This window comes from Musa acuminata, chromosome BXJ2-6 (assembly GCF_036884655.1).
Source record: "Musa acuminata AAA Group cultivar baxijiao chromosome BXJ2-6, Cavendish_Baxijiao_AAA, whole genome shotgun sequence".
In the NCBI taxonomy this organism is placed as follows: Eukaryota; Viridiplantae; Streptophyta; class Magnoliopsida; order Zingiberales; family Musaceae; genus Musa; species Musa acuminata.
Window position 1 is genome coordinate 25,502,501 of NC_088343.1, and position 20,000 is coordinate 25,522,500.

The following is a 20,000-nucleotide window of genomic DNA, read 5'->3' on the forward strand; positions in this document are numbered from 1 at the left end:
TTTGGTTGATTCAATTCTTTGTAAGAGGTTTTGCTGCTTAGATGTGAGAAATCGGGATCGGATCTCTTGATGAGCGCAATGCATAGGCCTTGCACGACTCTTCTTCTGGTTGGTCCATAAAGAGCAGAAACGTTAGGGTTTACATCAAGTAGAGGATCTGGAAATTGCCCTGCGTTTTCTTTATGTCAGTTAATTTCCTCTTCTAGTTATAACCAATATAATGGAGCATTTATCTTAGACTTAGGATCAGGAACATCTTTTCTAGAAAGCTGCTCTCTTAATGGAAATTGTTGCCCCTTTTGTGGTTGCTTTGGTTGGTAAATGAACACATCGTGCTATATAGTATCTTAACTTCTTTCGTTGTAGTTCTTTTGCTGATATGCAAAGTATAATCATGATATCATGCACAAGGTTGCATGTACGAACTGATGGTTACACTCCCATCTGACCATCCTACCTAATCAACCAAGGTATTCTCATTCATTCTGTTAGAAAGCCAAAAAAAAACTATACTTTGCTTTAATCATCTAAGATTTTAAACTGGATTAATACCCATATTTGCAGCCACTTAGAGTGAAGTTATTTGATTTTCATCTACGGAGACAAGCCTAGAAATCCTTGTTGGCTTCACTTAAACATAACCAATTATTGTTCCCCATCAGTACAAGATCACAATGAACAATAAGGTTAAACTGAGTGAACATATGCGGAAAAAAAAAAGTTTTGCCCTTTTTTTCTTTTCTCATCTAACATTTACCATCTACACTTAGATCTCAATTATCATCATTAATTTCATTGCTTTTACTAGCTTGGGTTATGAAGCTTACGGATTACCCTTTTGTTTTAATTATCTATTTTATTTTCAATTCATGAGTTATACTCGACCTATCTTTTCTAGTCTTGAAGGCACATATTATGTTTTCTCTTAGTGGCTAGTGCAATACGTCAGAGTTTGCTTGCTGGAAAGAGATCCTGATGTCTTAAAACTAAAAGAATTCTGTAACACTTCCTATTCCTGGCTTTGCTTCTTGTTCCTGGCTTCCCCAACTTGATTTATGAAGACAATTGTTCACTAATTCTGCATGTGCATTTCATCGTGAGTTGGAACATCATTGATTTATGATTGTACATTTCACCATTATATTTTTTTTTTTGAGAAGCAAATATCATCCTGTTTCTTTTAATTCCTCATCACAGAGAGCATAAGTTTTTCGAAAATTAACTGTTTAGTTAGTCCTATTCTTCTTGTTACAACTATATCAAAATCGATGTTGTCACCGTGTATTGAAATGCCATAGGCATTAGGTGCTTGCCTAGACTCTCTTTCGAGTAAAGCGAGATGCTCTCGAATATTAAAATTTTAAAAAAATATCATGCTTGATAAATATGATTATGAAAAAAAAAAAATCGAATTTGTAGTGAATCTGTTACCTTACTACTGTTATGTCCTAACTCCTAATAGTGTACCTATCAAACAATGTTTATAAGTTCCTAACAATTTAGCAAAGTGTAGGAAATAGGAGATCGTTTATAGAGATCATGAGTTCATACCAATTTAACAAAGTGCTTAAGCTGCTCATACCAATAGGCCGAGAAAGAGGAGATGGAGAAGTAGCCAGTTAGCAGAAGGCAGTGGAATGTGGCATCGAGAAAGGTAGTGGCGCACAACAAAGGAAGGTTGGGTTCTTTGGCTCAGATAGGGTTTGTACAGTTGCGATGATGCGTAGGGTAGAGGAAGGCGACGATTGACAGCATAAGGTGAACGAAGAGGACAATGTCGGCATATGGTGGAGGGACAAAGCTGCACACGATGGTGAGACGGAGGAAGGTCGCGGTTGAGGATGACATAGAGCAAAGGAAGGTTGCGATCACGATGGAAGACGACAACTAATGGCGACGATGTAGGGTTTCTTACTCTGTGGTATTGTAGGGTTTCTTGGCAGGTAGAAAGGATGGGGGGTTAAGTTGTTGAATTAGTCGGTTTGGGTAAACCAACTAATTCATTGATTGTACCTAAGCTCGCCAAATTGTGCCTAGGCTTCGATTGGCTCAGGAGCATGCTTGAGTCTCTCAATGCTTGAGCTCAGACACACGCTCGAGTTGCACCTCTTTCAATCGACTTGCCTGGACCCTATTTGAGGTGCTCAGGCCTCGCTTTGCCTTGCCTGGGCACCTAGGCAACCACTTATCCAAAACACTTGTCAATTGAAAGAGGTACTGTTGAATCTCTCTTCAAAGATTAACAGCAGACATTATTGAGTTTATATTTCAACCCAGATGACTCATAGTTATAGTAATAGGGCTGCATGCATTGACCTTTTTTAGAACCCTACAATGACAAGAGCCTCGGGCATTTTGCCATCCTAAACCTGCTTTTAACTATCAAATTTATTTAATACTGAGAATTTTGCTGCAACCTGGTTGGTTTTGCAAATTGTAATTTGGCAGGAAGGTCCACTGGGAATGGTTGGTTGATGTGGAAAATAAAGACAATCAAGTGAATCTAACTTTGTGAAAAATAAAGATAATGTTTGTCTCAAAGAGAATAAAGAATATGAAACCTTCCAATGATTCTATGAGTCCTATCACGAAAATATTTTTTTATCACACCATGGAACCATTCATTCATGTAAAGTGATGTTTATAATCCTTTGTAGAAAAGGAAGTTCATTTTTTTGCACCTTCAATTGCCATTTTATAATGTATCCAATGGATGTTAAATTTCAACTTATTCTATTGATGTTGTAGCCTCAGAATAGTTCGTAACTAGAGAGTGAAAACCAAAAATCTGTAGCCTTTGTTATGATGTCCACTTTCAAGGGCATAATTCGTTTTGAATTATCAAGGAATCAAAGTTTTTGTAAGTTTGGACTTTTATCTTGACTGAGAACTTACTGCGATCAACATTTGTCAACATGCTTACTTTTGTCATGATTTATGGAAAACTAATTTGCTTCAACCTTTTTTTTCTTTTACGTCATGCTCGTTCTTCATTTGTTCCTTTCCTTTTCTTCTAGCTTCTTAATTTTCTTTATGGTAATTTACTATCTTTCAGTTTTCCATCCTCGCTCACCATCTATATACCAATTAAAAAAAACGATAATAATTTTAAAAAATAGGACTAGTGTTTAGTTTTTTTTAAGTACTTCCAGACAAGGCTCGCCTTACCGGTGTAATGGTCAGTTGACGGTACGTATACCGCTTTGTACCAACATACCATGTTTTGGTACGACGGGGCATATCGATGTCACGAAAAAATGGTTGAAAATAGCTCCAAAACTTTCTAGAAAAAGAAAAAAGGGTTAGATTAGGATTTTTAAATTAAAAATAAATATAAATTTGGTATAATTTTAGTAAAAATAATCTAAATCAGGAAAGAATAGTGTCACATATTTTTTTTGGGCTTTGAGGAGTATCTTTGTGGTACGTTCCGAATCATCCTTTCATTGATATTAAATTATCTACAAAGAAATTATTTGAATTGTTAGATTATTTGTTAAAAGCTTAAATTTTAAGATTCAAATGAATTTAGTAATCGATCGATGGAGATATCTGGTTTTACTAACAAAAAGAATGATGAGACTCCACGGGTAATGGATCGGGGTCCTCGATCCGATGTATCTGTATATCAATTTGGTATGTTTATCAAGCTCAATTCTGAAATTGATTCCACGACATGGTATTCTGATACACTGTATATCATTGGTGCGCCACTGTGATGATGGTCATAGTCTGATCGTTGTGAACTATATGTGTCCGAGGTAGCTCCTGAGGCAAGTACGATTGTGATATATATTGATGTGAAGCATAGGGATCATTGGAACTTCTACATTCGTTAGTGATTTGCTACTCTGTATCATAAGGTCGATCACCGTATTGTTGCTCAGAGAAGAATGACCAACTATGATGTTAAGCTCCACGATCTGAATCTTGAGTGACATGTGTAAAATACTGCTCCTCGGTCCATGCACCACTCTCAAACTGTGTAAACGGGACCATCGACTCCCCGGTGTTATCACTATCAGTGGTCGAGGCATTGCTGTCCACATCATTACCATGCCTCCAGACCAAGCGGGTTGCTGAATATGATTGAGAAGTTGTCTATATACCTTTGATTAGAGAGTTTTTCCTCTAACTTAGGTGTTAATCCTTTTAATTAGCCTCCCAAGCTTAATCCGATCCACAAATTGTAGTTTTGTGAAGTTTTAAGAAAGTACAAATGTGAGAATGAGAGAAGTGAGAAAGAGTAAGTACAAGAGTATGAGAGAGTGAAAGGGGGTGAAAGAGAGAGAGGAAAGGGTTTAAAAACCCTTTCAAATGGATTTGATCGTTGGAAAGTGTTATGTCTGAGCTGTTCGTCAGTATCGGTCGAAATTCAACCGTTATCGATAGGTACAGGTTGATAATGGTCAAAATCCGACCGTTACAGGCCCGTATCAGGTGATACAAGACCTTTTAGTATATACCACCCAGTACAAGGTGGTCTGCATATCGGTTTCCTATCAGATCAGTAGTGTATACCGTGATACACAAACCTTGCTTCTAGGTATGATTGTCCAGCATTTCTGCGTAGTTTGTTGAATTTAAGTTTGTTGCAGACTTGGATTGCAGATATGATCTTTATTTTCTTATCTAAAACATATTTCTTTCATTGTGCCAGCAGAGTAGATGGGGAGGCTCCTTTGGTGGACTGTCCTGTTGTGGGTCACAAAAAAGAGGGAAACGAATTGTTCCAGCATCCCGTATCCCAGATGGGAATGCATCAAGTATTTGTGCAAATGGGCCTCAATCTGCTGGAATTTCTAATGAAAATACAACACTGAACTTATCTATTCTTGCTCCACCTTCATCTCCAGCATCTTTTACAAACTCGGCACTACCTTCAACGGTCCAATCACCAAATTGTTTCCTGTCAATATCAGCCAATTCTCGTGAAGGACCATCATCAACCATGTTTCCAACAGGGCCATATGCTCATGAAACTCAACTGGTCTCACCTCCTGTGTTCTTGACCTTGACAACCAAGCCATCAACTACTCCACTAACCCCCCCACCTGGGCTTTCTCACCTTGCAACCCTCTCATCCCCAGATGTGCCTTTTGCCCGGTTTTTGTCATCATCACCGGATCTTAAAAGTGCTGGGAAAGAGAATGGTGTTCCTTATTTGTCGTCAAGTTATGGGGTTGGAAGCGATCTCCAGGCAACTTATCCACTTTGCCCTCGAAGTCCTAGCAGCCTTGTATCACCTGCCTCGGGAACCCCAAGAACTGGGCTGTCTTCACCTTTTCCCGAGTGGCATACTCCCACACAGTAGGATGCTTCTGCATCTGCATGCGACTCTCCCTGTTCGAGGAATGGGGCATCCAAGCTGTTCAGACTTAATTCGGCCACAACCAGAGATTTCATACTGTGTCCCGATTCCAGCTTCTTCTATTCTGCAACATCTGCACAGTTTCATTTGGACCAGGCACAACAATCATGTACTCATTGCTGGTGGGGGGCTTAGTATTTCGAGGGAAGCAGATGTTTACCCCAATGATGGAACCAGACACAATAAAAGCTGCAAACAGGATGCAGAAGAGATTGAAGCATACAGAGCATCATTTGGATTCAGTGCAGATGAGATCGTCATGACACAAAACTATGTGGAGCTATCTGAACCACTTGATGAGTCCTTTATGATGTCTCCATTTGCAGATAGTAAAACTGGAATAGAGCAGTATTCCATTACGGAGATTGATGACAGGTAAAAAGGCATCCAATTTGTTGGAACCTATGAGCCCAAAGCAAGTGATGGCACATCTTGCAGTCGGAGTTGATTGCAAATCTGACCAGAATAACATGCATGCAGGTAATCTCAATTGCACTGGAGTTTATATGTTGAATTCATCATATGCATTCACATCGATATGCAATGCTTGTTGCCTTGAGTTCTCTCTGTTGCTGACTGAAAACTGACCCAAAGAAACGCCTCTGTTTATGATGCTTGTAATCTCAACTGTTATCCAGGTGTGAGACCACAAATTCAGTCTGGAGATACCTCTGCTTTAGCTGCCGGCAGCCCTAACACAGATTGTGATGTGGAAAGTGACTCGAGGACTTCAAACCACCAGCCCAGCTTGGCAAGCGAGCTCAACCGAGACAATTGTTCTGACGCCGAGATTGATCATAGAAGAGCAAGAAGTTTGAGAGAAACCAATGCCCTAATGGCCTGGGGGAATTCGTTGCCTTATAACTGACCTCCTGTACTAGCTAGTTAGGACGGTAATCAAATTTCTTAGTTAGTAATGATAAGGCGTTTGGGCGTATTAAGGAATACGCCCTTTCTGAGGGGCTGGTTCATGATAGCGCCGGCCTACGGTGATTGGTGAATTCTGCTGATTCCATTCCCGTTGCCAAATCTTAGCCTGTGATTAAGACAAGACAGTAGTCCTGTAGGCAAATGTTGTCTAGAACTCCTCTTGTAATTTCCTTACAGTTCGACATCCATACCAGACCGGTAGATGTATCGGTCCAGCACCAGTCTCGTACAATACATTGTACAAAATAATGGTAATGTGGATTGTATCTATCAGATTTCGCTACAAATAGATCTGTTAAATGGTTGACGAACAATGGAAACCCTGCAAATATTACCAAGAACTTGATCTTTGACGTTGACCTCGCGTGGAGTGGTTGTAGCTTCTCGCTCGACAGAATCACAAACCATCAGTAAAGTCAGTTCCAATGTCTTAAGAGGTAAGAGCCACAAACGCCAGATCATTCGGTTTTGATAGGGGGTCAAGATCAGTGAATACCAAACAAACCGAGGTGGGCCAAGGGACATAATAAACGTTGTGTAATAAGAGCTTGAGTTACAATAATCTAGCCCAAAAATTAAGATAAGCTACAGAAACACTTTTAACCACGATTATGCATGCTATGACAAGTTACGGATGGTACATCCTACGGGCGATAATAGGCACGTCATAAATACTGTTGACGGAAGAGACAGTATCTGGCCAATCTGGTACAAGTCAAAAAGTCATTTAAACACCACTTGGGCACGAAAGACTAAACAATAATGGAACATGACCGAATAAAATGAGAATAAGCACTGAAAGTTTAAACTTAAAACCAGCAGCAGATAAAATGGGAATAAGCGCTGAACGGTTGCAATGACCTAATTGCCATCTTTCTCTGGAATAATTACTTAAGCGGGATGAACCTGGAGGAGTGTGTGGCACCGATACCAGGCCTTCCATGCTTCACAGGCTTGTATGAGATAGAGAACTCAGCCAGGTAATGACCAATCATCTCAGGCTGCGATGTCACAACATTGGATCAATAAACAAATATTACACTATGTAAGATCATACATACCCCAACATAGACGGATAGATGATACAGGATTCTTTGATAAAACAAATAGAAAGCAGAGATAAAAGATTACACCTAATATTCCATTTTTTCTGTCGAACTAACTAGATGTCTGTCAAATCATATGATTAACACAGGATATAACAAACTATGCAATACAAAAAATTATCAGAATGCCACAAATGTGTGACAAAATGATTACCTTGATTTCAACCTGGTTAAAAGTTTTTCCATTGTAGACACCAATGATGCTCCCAATCATCTCTGGGACTATTATCATGTTCCTGAGGTGGGTCCTCACAGGCTCAGGTTTTTCACCAGGGGGAGCATCGCGCTTCTGCACATTTTCATTCATAACAAGTAACAGAATATGTGATTGAAATATACATATTGTAAAAGAAAAAGACTATCACAATTCTATTTGCAGAAGTCGACCATTTTGGTTATAGTTATTCAGCACAGGTAACTAAAAGTTGCAAGGCAGAATTCTGTTTGATGATTTATGTAAAGTGAGACAAACAATGAACTCGATGATTTTTATACTACTGGATACAACTCATATGGCTCTCATAAGTTTTAGGCATCAAAAGAGATGGCCCCAAACATTCGCGGTCTATCAATATCGAGCCTAATGTTGAATCACTCATGATAACAGAAATCCTGGTTATTGTATCAGCTGATGGGTATCTTAATGATACAAATTAAAACCACAGTTATATGAAACACATTACTTTTTCTCCTACAAAACCAAAATGCACATATACCTTAGAAGTCATAGCCTATGCGAGAAAATTGAGTTGGTAATTATCGTATATGCAGACCTTCACACTCATTCACACATTCATGTCAGTGATTAAACAGAACTTCTACCACCCGTTCCATACAAGCTATCACATCTGCCTTCTTGCCCAACTCATTTTATTTGTAGAACAGAAAGCAACAAGAACTTCCAGATATATTGAAATAACCAAATAATATGTTTTCTATTTGGATCCATATGTTGAGATTCCAATACGATGGCAAGCATGGGCCTCAACCATTTGGGCCCAAGTTGAACCAATACACGATATCTTTGCCTACACCCAACCCACCTTAAAAGATAAGAAAAATAAGAGAACAGTTTCCCTTCTGGCATGATCGGCGTTGCTCCAAGCAAGATCATGTTTATTCTATCACATAATTTAATTATTCGTGGTCAGTAAAGACCTAGGCTAAGAGCCTCCCCAAACGATAATATTTCCTAATGTTATCCTCAGCCGATATTGTTTACATGTTCAGATATGTCAGAATTTATTGCAAGTAAATTTATCTGTGTATCATTCTAACCTTCCCAAAAGCCCACATTTGTATGGCAAAACTTTATCCGACAGATACCAAACCCAGAAACCCACACCTCTATGGCAAAATTTTAACCAACGGATACCAAATTATTCAATATGTTGCTTTCTAACAGTTCAACATTCAAATCTAGAGAGAATAACAAAGCACAGGATCTTCTGCAATCTTCTTTCCTATCAAATTTAGATTTTAAATATCAAAACTGTTGGATTCTTGGTTTTATAACAAATTGCTATACAATCGAGTAATCTTTATCTATGTTCTTATCTATTTACAGAAAACTGACATGATTACTGTTTTTCCAATATCCAATCCAAACCAACCTGTTTCCAACAACAACATCTGCAACTCGAACACAATTGTGATGGGTGTTGTGATCAGCACTTGGAGAGACTTGGTATAAGGTGCAGTGATCAATAACCCATTATTTCTTGAGCCCTATTTGTTCAAATACTGTATAGGGATTAGCATAAACGTCTTGGAAAATGGTCTCGACAGTCTCCTGTTTCCTACCTCGCCTTTGATAATTCGAAAGCTGTCCAAAATTAAAAGGACAAAGCCACTTGCCAAAGGATATCCGCATCTAAATTCTACTTTTGCATATACCAAAACATGAGGAAAACCAAGCAGGGTTTTACATATGAAATCAGACAAAAACAAACAGAGGATGTGACAGCATACGACGGATGAAACGAAGCAAGATAAGGAGATTGACAAGACAAACGGAGGCATCGTACCGCCTTACGAAGCTTCTTGATCAGAGCCATGGGCTTCCTCTTCAACCCTCTCTGGAACCTGCGCGAATCCCCGCCCAAATGTTCATCGTAAGACAAAACAAATACATTAATCCTTCGAAAGAGAAAGACGAAAGACACGATGGAAACGAGAAAGAAGGGATCTAAACCTTCTTCGAGCACGAGCATCAAAGAGCTTGACCAGCTCATCGAGGCCCATGTCAAGGAGCTGATCGAGGTCGACCCCACGGTAGGAGAACTTCCTAAAGGTCCTCTTCTTCGGTTGCGCACCTCCCACGTCCACAGCGTCCGAAGCATCCGCCTACTCGTCGCCCACAACAAAATGGAAGCAAAACGATCAAATCAAAGGTCACCAAGAGATCAATCTACGGTCGATCGCGAGAGAAGAAAGGAATCGAGATCAACCATGGCTTCCTAGTTCGTCTTCTCTCCGCTTGGGAGGGTGTTAGGGTAAGCGGCGGACAACAGCAGAGTCACGGACCGAGAAGATTAGGGCTTTGGAGCCGGCCGTATATATGCTCGGGAGGAACGGAACCAACTCAGGCGACTATGAAGTTACGGTTTTACCCCTGGCTTCTTTGATCGGTTGATGTACCACGTTGTTTTGACAAGGAAAGGACTAAAGGGTCTTTTAGATGAGCGGCCCAATATGCCGGTCCGTCGATGGAATTTAATTGAACTAGAAAAAATAATCATATTTCGACGATATGTTCAAATAAGTTGAATAGGAATTATTTGGTTGGAAGAACACAATCGAGACAGATAAAACAAAGAATCTCTTGTTTTGGATAGAATTAGAAATTCAACGAACATAAAATAAACTTTGTTAGGAAAAGAGTCGGCACTAAGAGGAGGGGGGGGGGGGGTAAATTAGTACAACGGTAAAAATTATGTTGGTTCAAAACTTCATTACGATTAAATTTGTTTCCGACGAAAAATTATTTCGTAAATGTATTAACTTTGAAAGCGTACGGAAGAGCGTAGTAGATGTAAAGTAAGTAAAGTGATTTGTAATAAAGTAAATTGCACAAGAGAAACGCAAATTAGATTCCTCTTTCTCAAGGCCATCGGCATCCACTATCGGTCTTCTTTCAATGGGCGAAGATCAACTACCCTTTTACACCCCTCTTCTCCTTTTCACATGTTTAGGGAACAACCTTTTACAACCCTCTTTTACAAGGGATCACTCTCACACCTCTCTTAAACTCTCTCTAAGCTTTGGGAAGAGAGAACTCAACTTTCTAAGGTTTATAATTTTAGAATCATAGGGTTTTACTCAATATTTCTTGTTTATCCATGCAAGAATAGCTGGGATATTTATAGGCCCCAAATGGATTCAAATTTAGAGCCCAAAATTCAAACCCCTGAAATTTCAGGGTACGGGCGGTACCACCACCTGTAGCCTGACACTAGGCGGTACCACCACCCATATAGTCTCGGAGACTGAGTCTGGGTGGTACCACCGCCCAGACTAGTGGTACCACCATTGACACAGTCTCGGAGACTGTGCCACGATGGTTTCACTTGTTTAGTCATTGTTTGGGCTTTTCTCTTGGCCTAACACAACCCAAACTTGGCCCAACTATCCCCTAATTAGGTTGACCCAATTCTAATCCTTATTATATGCTAATTATGAATTTTAAGATATTTACTAAGCTAAACAAAGTCCGTAAGTCTAGGTTTCTTTTAGTGAGCTTTCGGCGATCTTCTAGTGAACTTCCGACGATCTCGCGACAATCTTCCAGTGGACTCACAACAAGCTCCTGGACTTCATGATGATCTTCTTGGCAAGTTCCGACGAGCTTCTTTGGTAAGCTCCGAGACTTCTTGGTCAATTCCAATAGAACTTTCGACGAACGTTCGGACTTCCGACGAACTCTTGAACTTTCAATGAAATCACGTTCTTGACTCCGGGACTTCATTTTGCTTTATGCCTTGCTATCATAGTTAATTCTGCACATGTAAAAACATACTTCGATCTAGACAATTATTACTAAGCATGAATCATGTTATCCGGCATGTCATTGGTCCATCGACGCTTCGTCCGATTCTTTGACTCGTCCTCTCTTGCGGCCTATTGCCCAATCGGCCAGTTGACCTCCGTGACTCCGATATTCTTAGCGTAATTTTAGCTCTTCTTAGTCCGATGCCCGAATCCATGGCCCGAAGCATTCTGTCGATACATCATCCGATCCTTCCATTAGATGTCGAATCTTTTGAAATGTTCCATCGACCCATGAATCTTCCTACTTTAATTATCTCATCTTGATCGAAGCATCCTGCGTCACTCAAAACGCAGATCAATTCATAAATACTTATCAATTGGTTTCATCATCAAAATCCGAGATTCAACAAACTTATACTAATTTGAATATAATTTCTCGATTTATGCATGTAGTGATCATGCTAAACTTTTCTATGTCTTTTTTTGGAGTTCATGAATCGTGTTTGTGTTAATTAATCAGCAAATGATTCCTTAAAATTGCACATCATATGTTGATTGTAAATTTGTATCTTAAGATTTTAATGTGTTAAGGAAGTAACACATCCGTGAATGGATGCTTAAAAGAGTCTTATTTTTATATTTTATTATCCTAACATAATGAAGATACTAAGATCTGCTTTCTGAATATAAATCTTATGCTCGTTACCTTTAAAAAAAAAATTTGTATCTTTTATCTAATAATAATATAATTATTTTTTTTTATCATTCCAGACGCAACACGTGGATTCTAGTCGACGGCTTACTTACTGAACATAACAAATAAGCCACTTAGCATACTATATCAACATTACTGAAGCTCCCCCTCACCACATCCGTTCATTTTGATCTCCATTAGAAAGCCAAGATGGCGACTTCTCTGGGACGCCAAAGTCTTTCTTGTGCCTATCATGAGTTTTGTGTATTTTCCTCCAAAAGATTATGTCCACCAAGAGTGTGCATGACATGATACGTATGAGTTACAAGTAACGTCAGGGAACATCAAAAGGCGATGAACTACCCATCTTGGCTTACATAACAAGCTCTGGAGTACATGTATAAATAGACATGGAAGTCTCCACATTTCTGACAGAATGGACGAGGTTTCAGGTAGCAAAGGCAGGGTGTGTGTGACAGGCGCTTCTGGTTATGTTGCTTCTTGGCTTGTTAAGCGACTTCTACAGTCTGGGTATCATGTAATAGGAACAGTCCGAGACCCAGGTTCCATCACTCCATTTCTTCTTCTTCATCATCAACTCATGTCCCTGTTCATCAATAGACATTCATCAATAGACAGAATTCAGTGCTCATTTGGACTCGATTTACTCATCTCTTCGGATTACAAGATGGAACTAACAATAACAGATTTGCAGGGGGCCATAAGAAATTGGCCCATTTGTGGGAGTTGGAAGGTGCAAAGGACAGGCTTCAGCTTGTGAAGGCCAATCTCATGGATGAAGGCAGCTTTGATGATGCCGTAATGGGATGTGAAGGTGTCTTCCATACCGCATCTCCCGTGGTCATAGCCATGTATCCCAAGGTATGCAGTTCCTCTCATCATGGCATGTCCATTTGAACAGTAGCCGAAAACTGCTATTCTTCCCTCTTATTTGGAGTTGGACACATGGAAAATAGTTCTCTCTTAAAACTGCTTGCAAAGGAGAGAGAAAAATGGTCAGGAGAACATACAGCTTAGTTGCATTTGTGGAAATTTGTCTCATTTTGTTGTTTGTGGCCATGGCTCCTGGTGTTGACATTTAGCAGGCTGAGATACTGGATCCTGCAGTCACCGGCACTCTAAATGTGTTGCGATCATGCAAGAAGAATCCAGCACTAAGGAGAGTTGTTCTGACGTCGTCTTCATCTGCAATAAGAGTAAGAGAGAATGTCAACCCCAGATTACCACTGGATGAGACATCATGGAGCTCTGTGGAACTTTGCCAAACGTTCCAGGTGAAAGACCATAACTAATCTGCTACTGCATGTTTGGCACATTTATACATACACATACTTATTTAGATGGCTTTTTGGTTATACAATTATTGAAGGCTACATGAACCCTTCTTGCTATGATAATAGCAGAAACACTAAGCAAAAAAGATCCATGGCAATGTGCTTAATTCTGAATAATGCTCATATATTCTTTTTGCTTTTTGTTATCCAAGATGTGGTATGCCCTAGCAAAAGTTCTAGCAGAGAAGGCAGCTTGGGAATTTGCAAAGGAGAACAAAATAGACCTTGTAACTCTTCTTCCATCATTCATCGGACCAAGTCTGCCCCATGATTTGTGTCTAACTGTTAGTGACGTCCTTGGCCTACTTCGAGGTATTTCTAATGCCGCAATGGATCATCCTTCCTTTCTATGGAAAACAAAATTTCAAGGCACTAAATGCCTTCTTTTCAACAATAGGTACATCACACTATAAGTACTGATGAAACTAACTTGCAGGAGAAAAAGATAGGTTCTCAGCTTATGGCAGAATGGGCTATGTTCACATTGATGATGTTGCCTGCTGCCACATTTTGGTGTACGAAAATGACAATGCTCAAGGGCGATATCTCTGCAGTTCCAATGTCCTTGATAATCATGAAGTAGCTGCCCTGCTTGCAAACCGCTATCCTTCATTGCCCATCCCAAATAGGTTAGTTCTATTTATGGTATCATATTGTATATATCATTGTAAATTACAAGCTAAGGTTCTAGAGGCTGAAGTTTCCTTGTTATGAAACTAGAATCTCGCAAAATTTGGAAAAGAATGATGTGTCTAAGAATACACAAAACTTTAAGAACAATTTGAGACACTTATTTGTATGCAAGTAAAATCTTTCAGAATATAAGGGATTTAAGAAACAACTGAAGAACCATGAACTAATGTCTATAACCTACTTTTTGATGATTTATTTGAAAAATAAAATAAAAGAAGCAAACAATTTAACATCTATGATTTATTCTTTGACTATTGTCTTCGTGTAAATATATAAATTCTTACTAGGTAATCTTTCCTTTGCATTATAAGAAGTTGACTTGTGTTCAGGTTCCACAATTACCATGCTGAGATACCACGTTACCAGTTTGACACATCCAAACTACGTGACTTGGGGTTTAAATTCAAGGGTACTGAAGAGATGTTTGATGATTGCATTGCATCGCTGAGGACACAAGGCTATCAGATCTAATGATTTAAGTACCTTCTCGATTTGCCAACATTACTTACTAGATAATAAAAGCTTTAAACAAGTCGTATGAACCATTTTAATAAATCTCTGTGTCAAGAAGTTTTAAGTACAGGACATGCTATGGGCGCCAATATATCATTCTCTTATATTAATAAACTACATTACTTTGGCTTGCTTCTTGTTACATTCAATTAAATATTACAAGAAAGTATCACTAGTAAGCATGGGTATAATTCTAGAAGAGCTGAGAGTGTTCTACTTGATCTCACAAGGGACAAGATGCAGTGCAACATTTGACATGCATAGCACGCTGATCTGTTCCGTGTTGGTTTGTGCATCGTCATTTTGCCTAAATTGTACATTCAGATTATTTCATATTTGATAATGGGGTTTAACGTCATTAGGAACACTGTGATGATGTAGCTATTGTATAATTCGGAACAACCATTTCCTTTCTGCAAAGACACAGAAACTATTTGTGTAGCTCACGTAATTGTCTTATGGTGCATCTGTGCACAGAGGCCTATAATATGGTGCATCTAAGACATTTACCTAGACAGTAATATGCTAAACTAATGACTATTTTCTTGAACACCTTTCCAACTTAATGAAGAACAAGAAAATGCTTGAGAATTTTATAACTTTGAAAGAACATAGCATGAGCAACTCAGTTATTACTTGTTTATCAAATTCAAGATAGTAATCAATACATAAGGTGATGTAAAGAATGATCCAAGATTAGATCCAAAACACAGAAATCATGAGAAATATTTTTACTAGTTTGTCAGAGAACTTCAATCAGGTATATATCTGACACAATCAGCCTCATGACATCCATAACCACAGCCTTATCAGAATTCTGATCAAAATTAACTAGAACCTTTGATAATTGCTCATACGAGATGCATCGGTTTACTTAAAAACAATATTTTTATCACGAGCACAAAAGAAAAAAGAAAAATGCAAACATACTACATTATCAGTGATAGGGAACAAATTGGAGGATGCCCAATGAACAACGAGAAAAAACAGAAAACAGTATGTACCAATTACCCAAGGAAGAGATCAAAATGGTTCTTACGAGTTCTTTTTCCTGACGATGGCCTTCAGAACCATTGGCGAGAATGGTCCTGTCTTGTCCAAATGCACTCCAACAGCTTTTTCCATCAAGAACAAAACATCTCCCTCCTGCAGCCTCTTGACAACATTCTCAGCTTCCTTCACCCCCTTCTTTTTACAGAATCCATCGACCAAACCCATAAAAGCCATCACACTTGGTGAATGCCCAGTGCCCAACAATCTCCGTGCAGAACTCAACTGAATCCTCCAATTTCTATCCTCTGCATAAGTCCTGAATGAGAATTTTGTAGCTGAATGCAATCGGCACAACTCTGTGCTTATGCATTTTCCTGAAGATCCTCCTTATATCATCAAATTTTGCTGTCTTGTGGACTCCTGCCACAACAGCAATGTGAATCACATCATAAGGTACCATACCCTTCTGACGCATTAATCCAAACAGCTTCATGGCTTCCTGAACTAGCCCGCTTTGCAGAGCACAACAACCATGGCAACAGCATTACGTATTAGCCCGGTCACCTTGATCTTCTTGAAAATGTCATCGGTGACTTCTGGTGGTGCCTCCTATGTGGCAGACTCAGCCACCACCAATGTCGTCCAGCAGACTCACCCACCAATTTCTATCTTTTTGATCGGCTTCCTCCACCTTCTTACGTTATGCCAGCCAACTTCTCCAAGATTGGACTTTTGCGCCGGAGAATCCCCAATTCGATCGCTTCCTCACCCGCCACAATCAAAATTCTCCAGCGTTCCTCTCCCCTACGTCGTCCAGCAGACCGTGATGACGATCTCTGCCGCGAAACCCCGAAGCCATCCATATAATTTCGACAGAAATCCTTGAATGGCGACTGCGGGAAGTGACCAAAATCCTCTTTTGGATGGTCTCTCTTCGTGGGTTTGCTGCCCCACATGCAATAATGATATAGCGGAGGCTCGAGCCAGAGGCGCTTCTTCGTGCCACCCTTTGCTTCTCCTCGTCGCCGTCGTCAGCAAAGTTGAGATTACAAAGGAAAAGGTCTTGGGAGCCATCGCCCCTGCGCCTCTCGCCTCTCATCGGTCTGTCAGTATTGTTACTCGTACCCAAGCCGGTCGCGGGCATGCATCTCTCCATGATCGAAGCTTAGTTTGCAGCGTTCTCTTCAACTGTGGCCGCGGAGGAAGAAGCAAATGTGGATTCTGGGAATTAGTTTAGGGTTTCTAGATTAAAAAAAAAGAAAGAGCAACATCGTTTCCAATACCCACCAAACTACCCGTATTTTATTGGAGAAAACACAGGGACCACATCAGCGCCCATCTCTTTAATGAACAAACGCTCTCGTGACAGTGAGAGATAAGGTCGATGATTCTTTATAAGGCTTCTTCGACTCCGGTCTCCTGTTAGGGATAACGTCTGCTTGGGATAAGGTCTCGCTCTGCAGTGGGTGACTGAAGAAGAAGGTCAGCAATTTTGTGTACTGCAGATTTTTTTGATAGAAGCAAGTTTTTCTGCGACCGCGAATCCTTGTTTATATCTTCCATGATTATATTTTTGATATTCTGATTCAAGTGTTTTGTTTCCTCATTCCATGCTAATTGCGAAAGTAGATTAAGACTTCATGCACTAATTTCACCTTGGGATGGGTAAGCAGAAGAAAAAAGGATGAATTTTGGCAACTTGATGTGTAGTTTCTGATGGTTTATTCCTGCTTCCAGTCATATTTTTGCTTAATCTTCTTACAGATCTTGCGCTGCATGATGAATACATAGTTTGCCACTACTTTTTGTTTTCTAGATTTATTAGTTTGTACCACTCAGGCTCCAACCACATTGGTGTCTTTAGGGAGATGGAAAGGAGCACAGACCAGCAGCTCACAATTGTTGAGTTCTTGAGGGAGAAAGGGTTTGATGATGAAAGCATAAAGAGAATGGTGAGGCGATGCAATCCACTGGAGATCACAGGAAGAGACAGAGCGAGTGAGAATTGGAATTACTTGGAAAGCATTGGGGTTCAGAAGAGGAAGCTTCCGTATGTTGTTTTCAAGTGCCCCAAAGTCCTCACTTTGGGCTTGAATCAGAAGCTTGTGCCTACCGTCCAGTGCCTTGCGACCTTGGGATCAAGGCCTGGCGAAGTGGCCTCGGCCATCACCAAATTCCCAAACATTCTCTCACACAGTGTTGAAGATAAGCTCTGCCCATTACTAGCTTTCTTCCAGGTGCTAGGAATCTCGGAGAAGCAACTGGGTAAGATGCTCCTGTTGAATCCAAGGCTCATCAGTTACAGCATCGAAACGAAATTGACTCGGATTACTGATTTCCTCGCAAGCATTGGTCTCAATAAGGAAGGCTTGATTGGTAAAACTCTGGTGAAAAATCCATTCTTAGTAGGTTACAGTGTTGAGAAACGGCTTCGACCAACCACAGAATTTCTCAAGTCGATAGGCTTAGATGAACAGAATTTGCAAAGAGTGATTTGCAATTTCCCTGAAGTAATCTGTAGGGATGTTAATAGGGTTCTAAAACCCAACTTAGCATTCTTGAAGAGATGTGGATTTGACAGTAAACAAATTGCAACATTGGTTGCCGGATATCCCCCTGTTCTGATCAAGAGTGTCAACAAATCCTTGGAACCCAAAATCAGATTCTTGGTTGAAGACATGGGAAGGGAAATCGGTGAGATAGCAGATTGTCCAGAGTTCTTTCGACATGGTATGAAGAAGAGCTTGGAGTTGCGGCACAAACTTTTGAAACAAAAGAACATACATTGTAGTCTGAGCGATATGCTTCATTGCAATCAGAAGAGGTTTATTGCTAAATATGGCTTAGTTGCAGGCTTCTCTTGATTCTGTTCTTCCTGCTCTTTTCGACCTTTGTGTTCCATCTCTTGTTAGGGTTGAAAGTTTGGCCATTGGTTGCCAGAGGTGCAAGGGCTTGCTCTTCAAGGTAAGAATATTGTTGTTTTTTATCTTCTCTTGTCCTGCACTCAGCTAGCATTGCTGAATAGAACTTGTCTTTACCCCAGGTAGTGCTTGTATCACCACAGACCACAAAAATTTCCTGTTTTATACAGTTTTTTCCCCACTTTTGTTTGCAAATTCATTCCTACTTAGCTGCAAAACTCTAAAATTTACATGACTGGCAAAGTTGTGTCTGATGTTTCTTTTGCAGTATGCTTTTTTGTTTAGAGTTGTTGAAACTTCTAGTACTTTACATTATGTCTAGCTTACTATTTTGTTCCATCCAACCACAGATGTTACGTATCACCAAATTTCAAGATTTCTTTGTACCCTAATTTCAACTGCCTTTTGTCAGAAGATCATGTTGACAAGATTGGACCGAACAAGGGAAGTATTTTTTGCATAATATTATAGAATTTTTGGCTGGATGATATGGTTCATAATTCTGTTTAGGACCGATGCATTAAATCAAGTGAACTGTCTTTTGCAAGACTCGTGTCTTGATAGATTTTTTTTTTTTGTTGGTTGTATAAAGTTGAAACTACAGAAAACATGAGGGCATATGATTCTACCATCAAAATCAAGGTCGATAAAGCTTATAGGAAAAATTTGTAAACAGTATAGTATATTCATTGCAAAAAATAATGCTATATTAGAAAATTATAATTCTTAAAGGATGACCTGAGGATGCTTGAACAAAGAGCAAACTGAGCTAGTGGCTCAAGCACCTTTGAATTTTGATGTGGTTCTCATGAAGTCCATATGCTAAAGATGTCTATGCATGAAGCATGAAGGTTAAAGTCCATGGTAGTAGGTATAACAACTTTACTGGTTACAGTTTTTTCAAGTCATTATGTGCATATGTGAATGTTTCTCCAAAAACTAAGTTGCTTCTGATGCACCAATTTTGTTGGTTCCATCATCTCAGCCCTTGAATTAGAAATCTGTGAGAGAAACTGATTTCAATTGGATATGGATGTTATGCTTAGTCCTGTCAACATGTGATGCTTAATTTCCATGTTAATTGTTAGCCAAGAAAGTTAATATCCACGACACATGTGTACCATAATTCATGTATTATGAGTGCTATTAACTGTATAACATGTTCATTTGACTACATTAATTTTATTTTTTTCTTCTTTAATTTATATTCACTAGATCAATATCTATCAAGTAATAAACTTTTAGTTAACAGGCTAAAGATGAGCAAGCTAACAACTAGGAAGATCTTGCAAGTGATTAATCACCTGACAATATGAGCATGTTTGAAGCATAATCAAATCTTTCATTATTCATATGAACCTTCGGAACTTCTATTTTACCACTGTATAGACCATTCTTATCTTTATAGATGTAGTTATCGCAAGAACTGTGTGG

The 20,000-nt window shown here is 39.4% G+C and overlaps 3 protein-coding genes, 1 long non-coding RNA gene and 1 pseudogene across 5 annotated transcripts; 3 read left to right on the forward strand and 2 right to left on the reverse strand.

Annotated features, from left to right (window-relative positions):
• Positions 1-6,588, forward strand: part of LOC108951955 (uncharacterized protein At1g76660-like) — a 7,322-nt pseudogene extending 734 nt beyond the window's left edge.
• A 237-nt stretch (positions 6,589-6,825) lies between these two features.
• On the reverse strand, positions 6,826-10,013 carry LOC103973772 (small ribosomal subunit protein uS19). The gene is made up of 5 exons (XM_009388422.3): positions 9,858-10,013; positions 9,602-9,753; positions 9,435-9,492; positions 7,562-7,696; positions 6,826-7,302 (listed from the first exon to the last, which is right to left on the reverse strand). Exons 1-5 carry the CDS (start codon positions 9,858-9,860, stop codon positions 7,189-7,191), a joined length of 462 nt encoding a protein of 153 aa, XP_009386697.1. The 5' UTR covers positions 9,861-10,013; the 3' UTR covers positions 6,826-7,188.
• A 2,197-nt stretch (positions 10,014-12,210) lies between these two features.
• Positions 12,211-16,871, reverse strand: LOC135615220 (uncharacterized). 2 transcript variants are annotated; one of them, XR_010487916.1, is made up of 3 exons: positions 15,692-16,871; positions 12,791-13,297; positions 12,211-12,698 (listed from the first exon to the last, which is right to left on the reverse strand). It is a non-coding gene; the product is annotated as an uncharacterized LOC135615220 (long non-coding RNA). The 2 variants fall into 2 exon arrangements; XR_010487915.1 differs by having other exon boundaries at positions 12,211-13,297; positions 15,692-16,857.
• Positions 12,528-14,630, forward strand: LOC135615219 (tetraketide alpha-pyrone reductase 1-like). The gene is made up of 6 exons (XM_065113426.1): positions 12,528-12,654; positions 12,807-12,973; positions 13,198-13,386; positions 13,599-13,758; positions 13,883-14,075; positions 14,469-14,630. Exons 1-6 carry the CDS (start codon positions 12,528-12,530, stop codon positions 14,608-14,610), a joined length of 978 nt encoding a protein of 325 aa, XP_064969498.1. The 3' UTR covers positions 14,611-14,630.
• Positions 16,872-16,926: 55 nt separating the features above from the next.
• Positions 16,927-18,833, forward strand: LOC103973773 (transcription termination factor MTERF6, chloroplastic/mitochondrial). Its single transcript, XM_009388424.3, has 2 exons — positions 16,927-17,127; positions 17,510-18,833. The coding sequence occupies exon 2, from the start codon at positions 17,514-17,516 to the stop codon at positions 18,507-18,509; it is 996 nt and encodes a 331-aa protein (XP_009386699.1). The 5' UTR covers positions 16,927-17,127; positions 17,510-17,513; the 3' UTR covers positions 18,510-18,833.
• Positions 18,834-20,000: the final 1,167 nt, after the last annotated feature.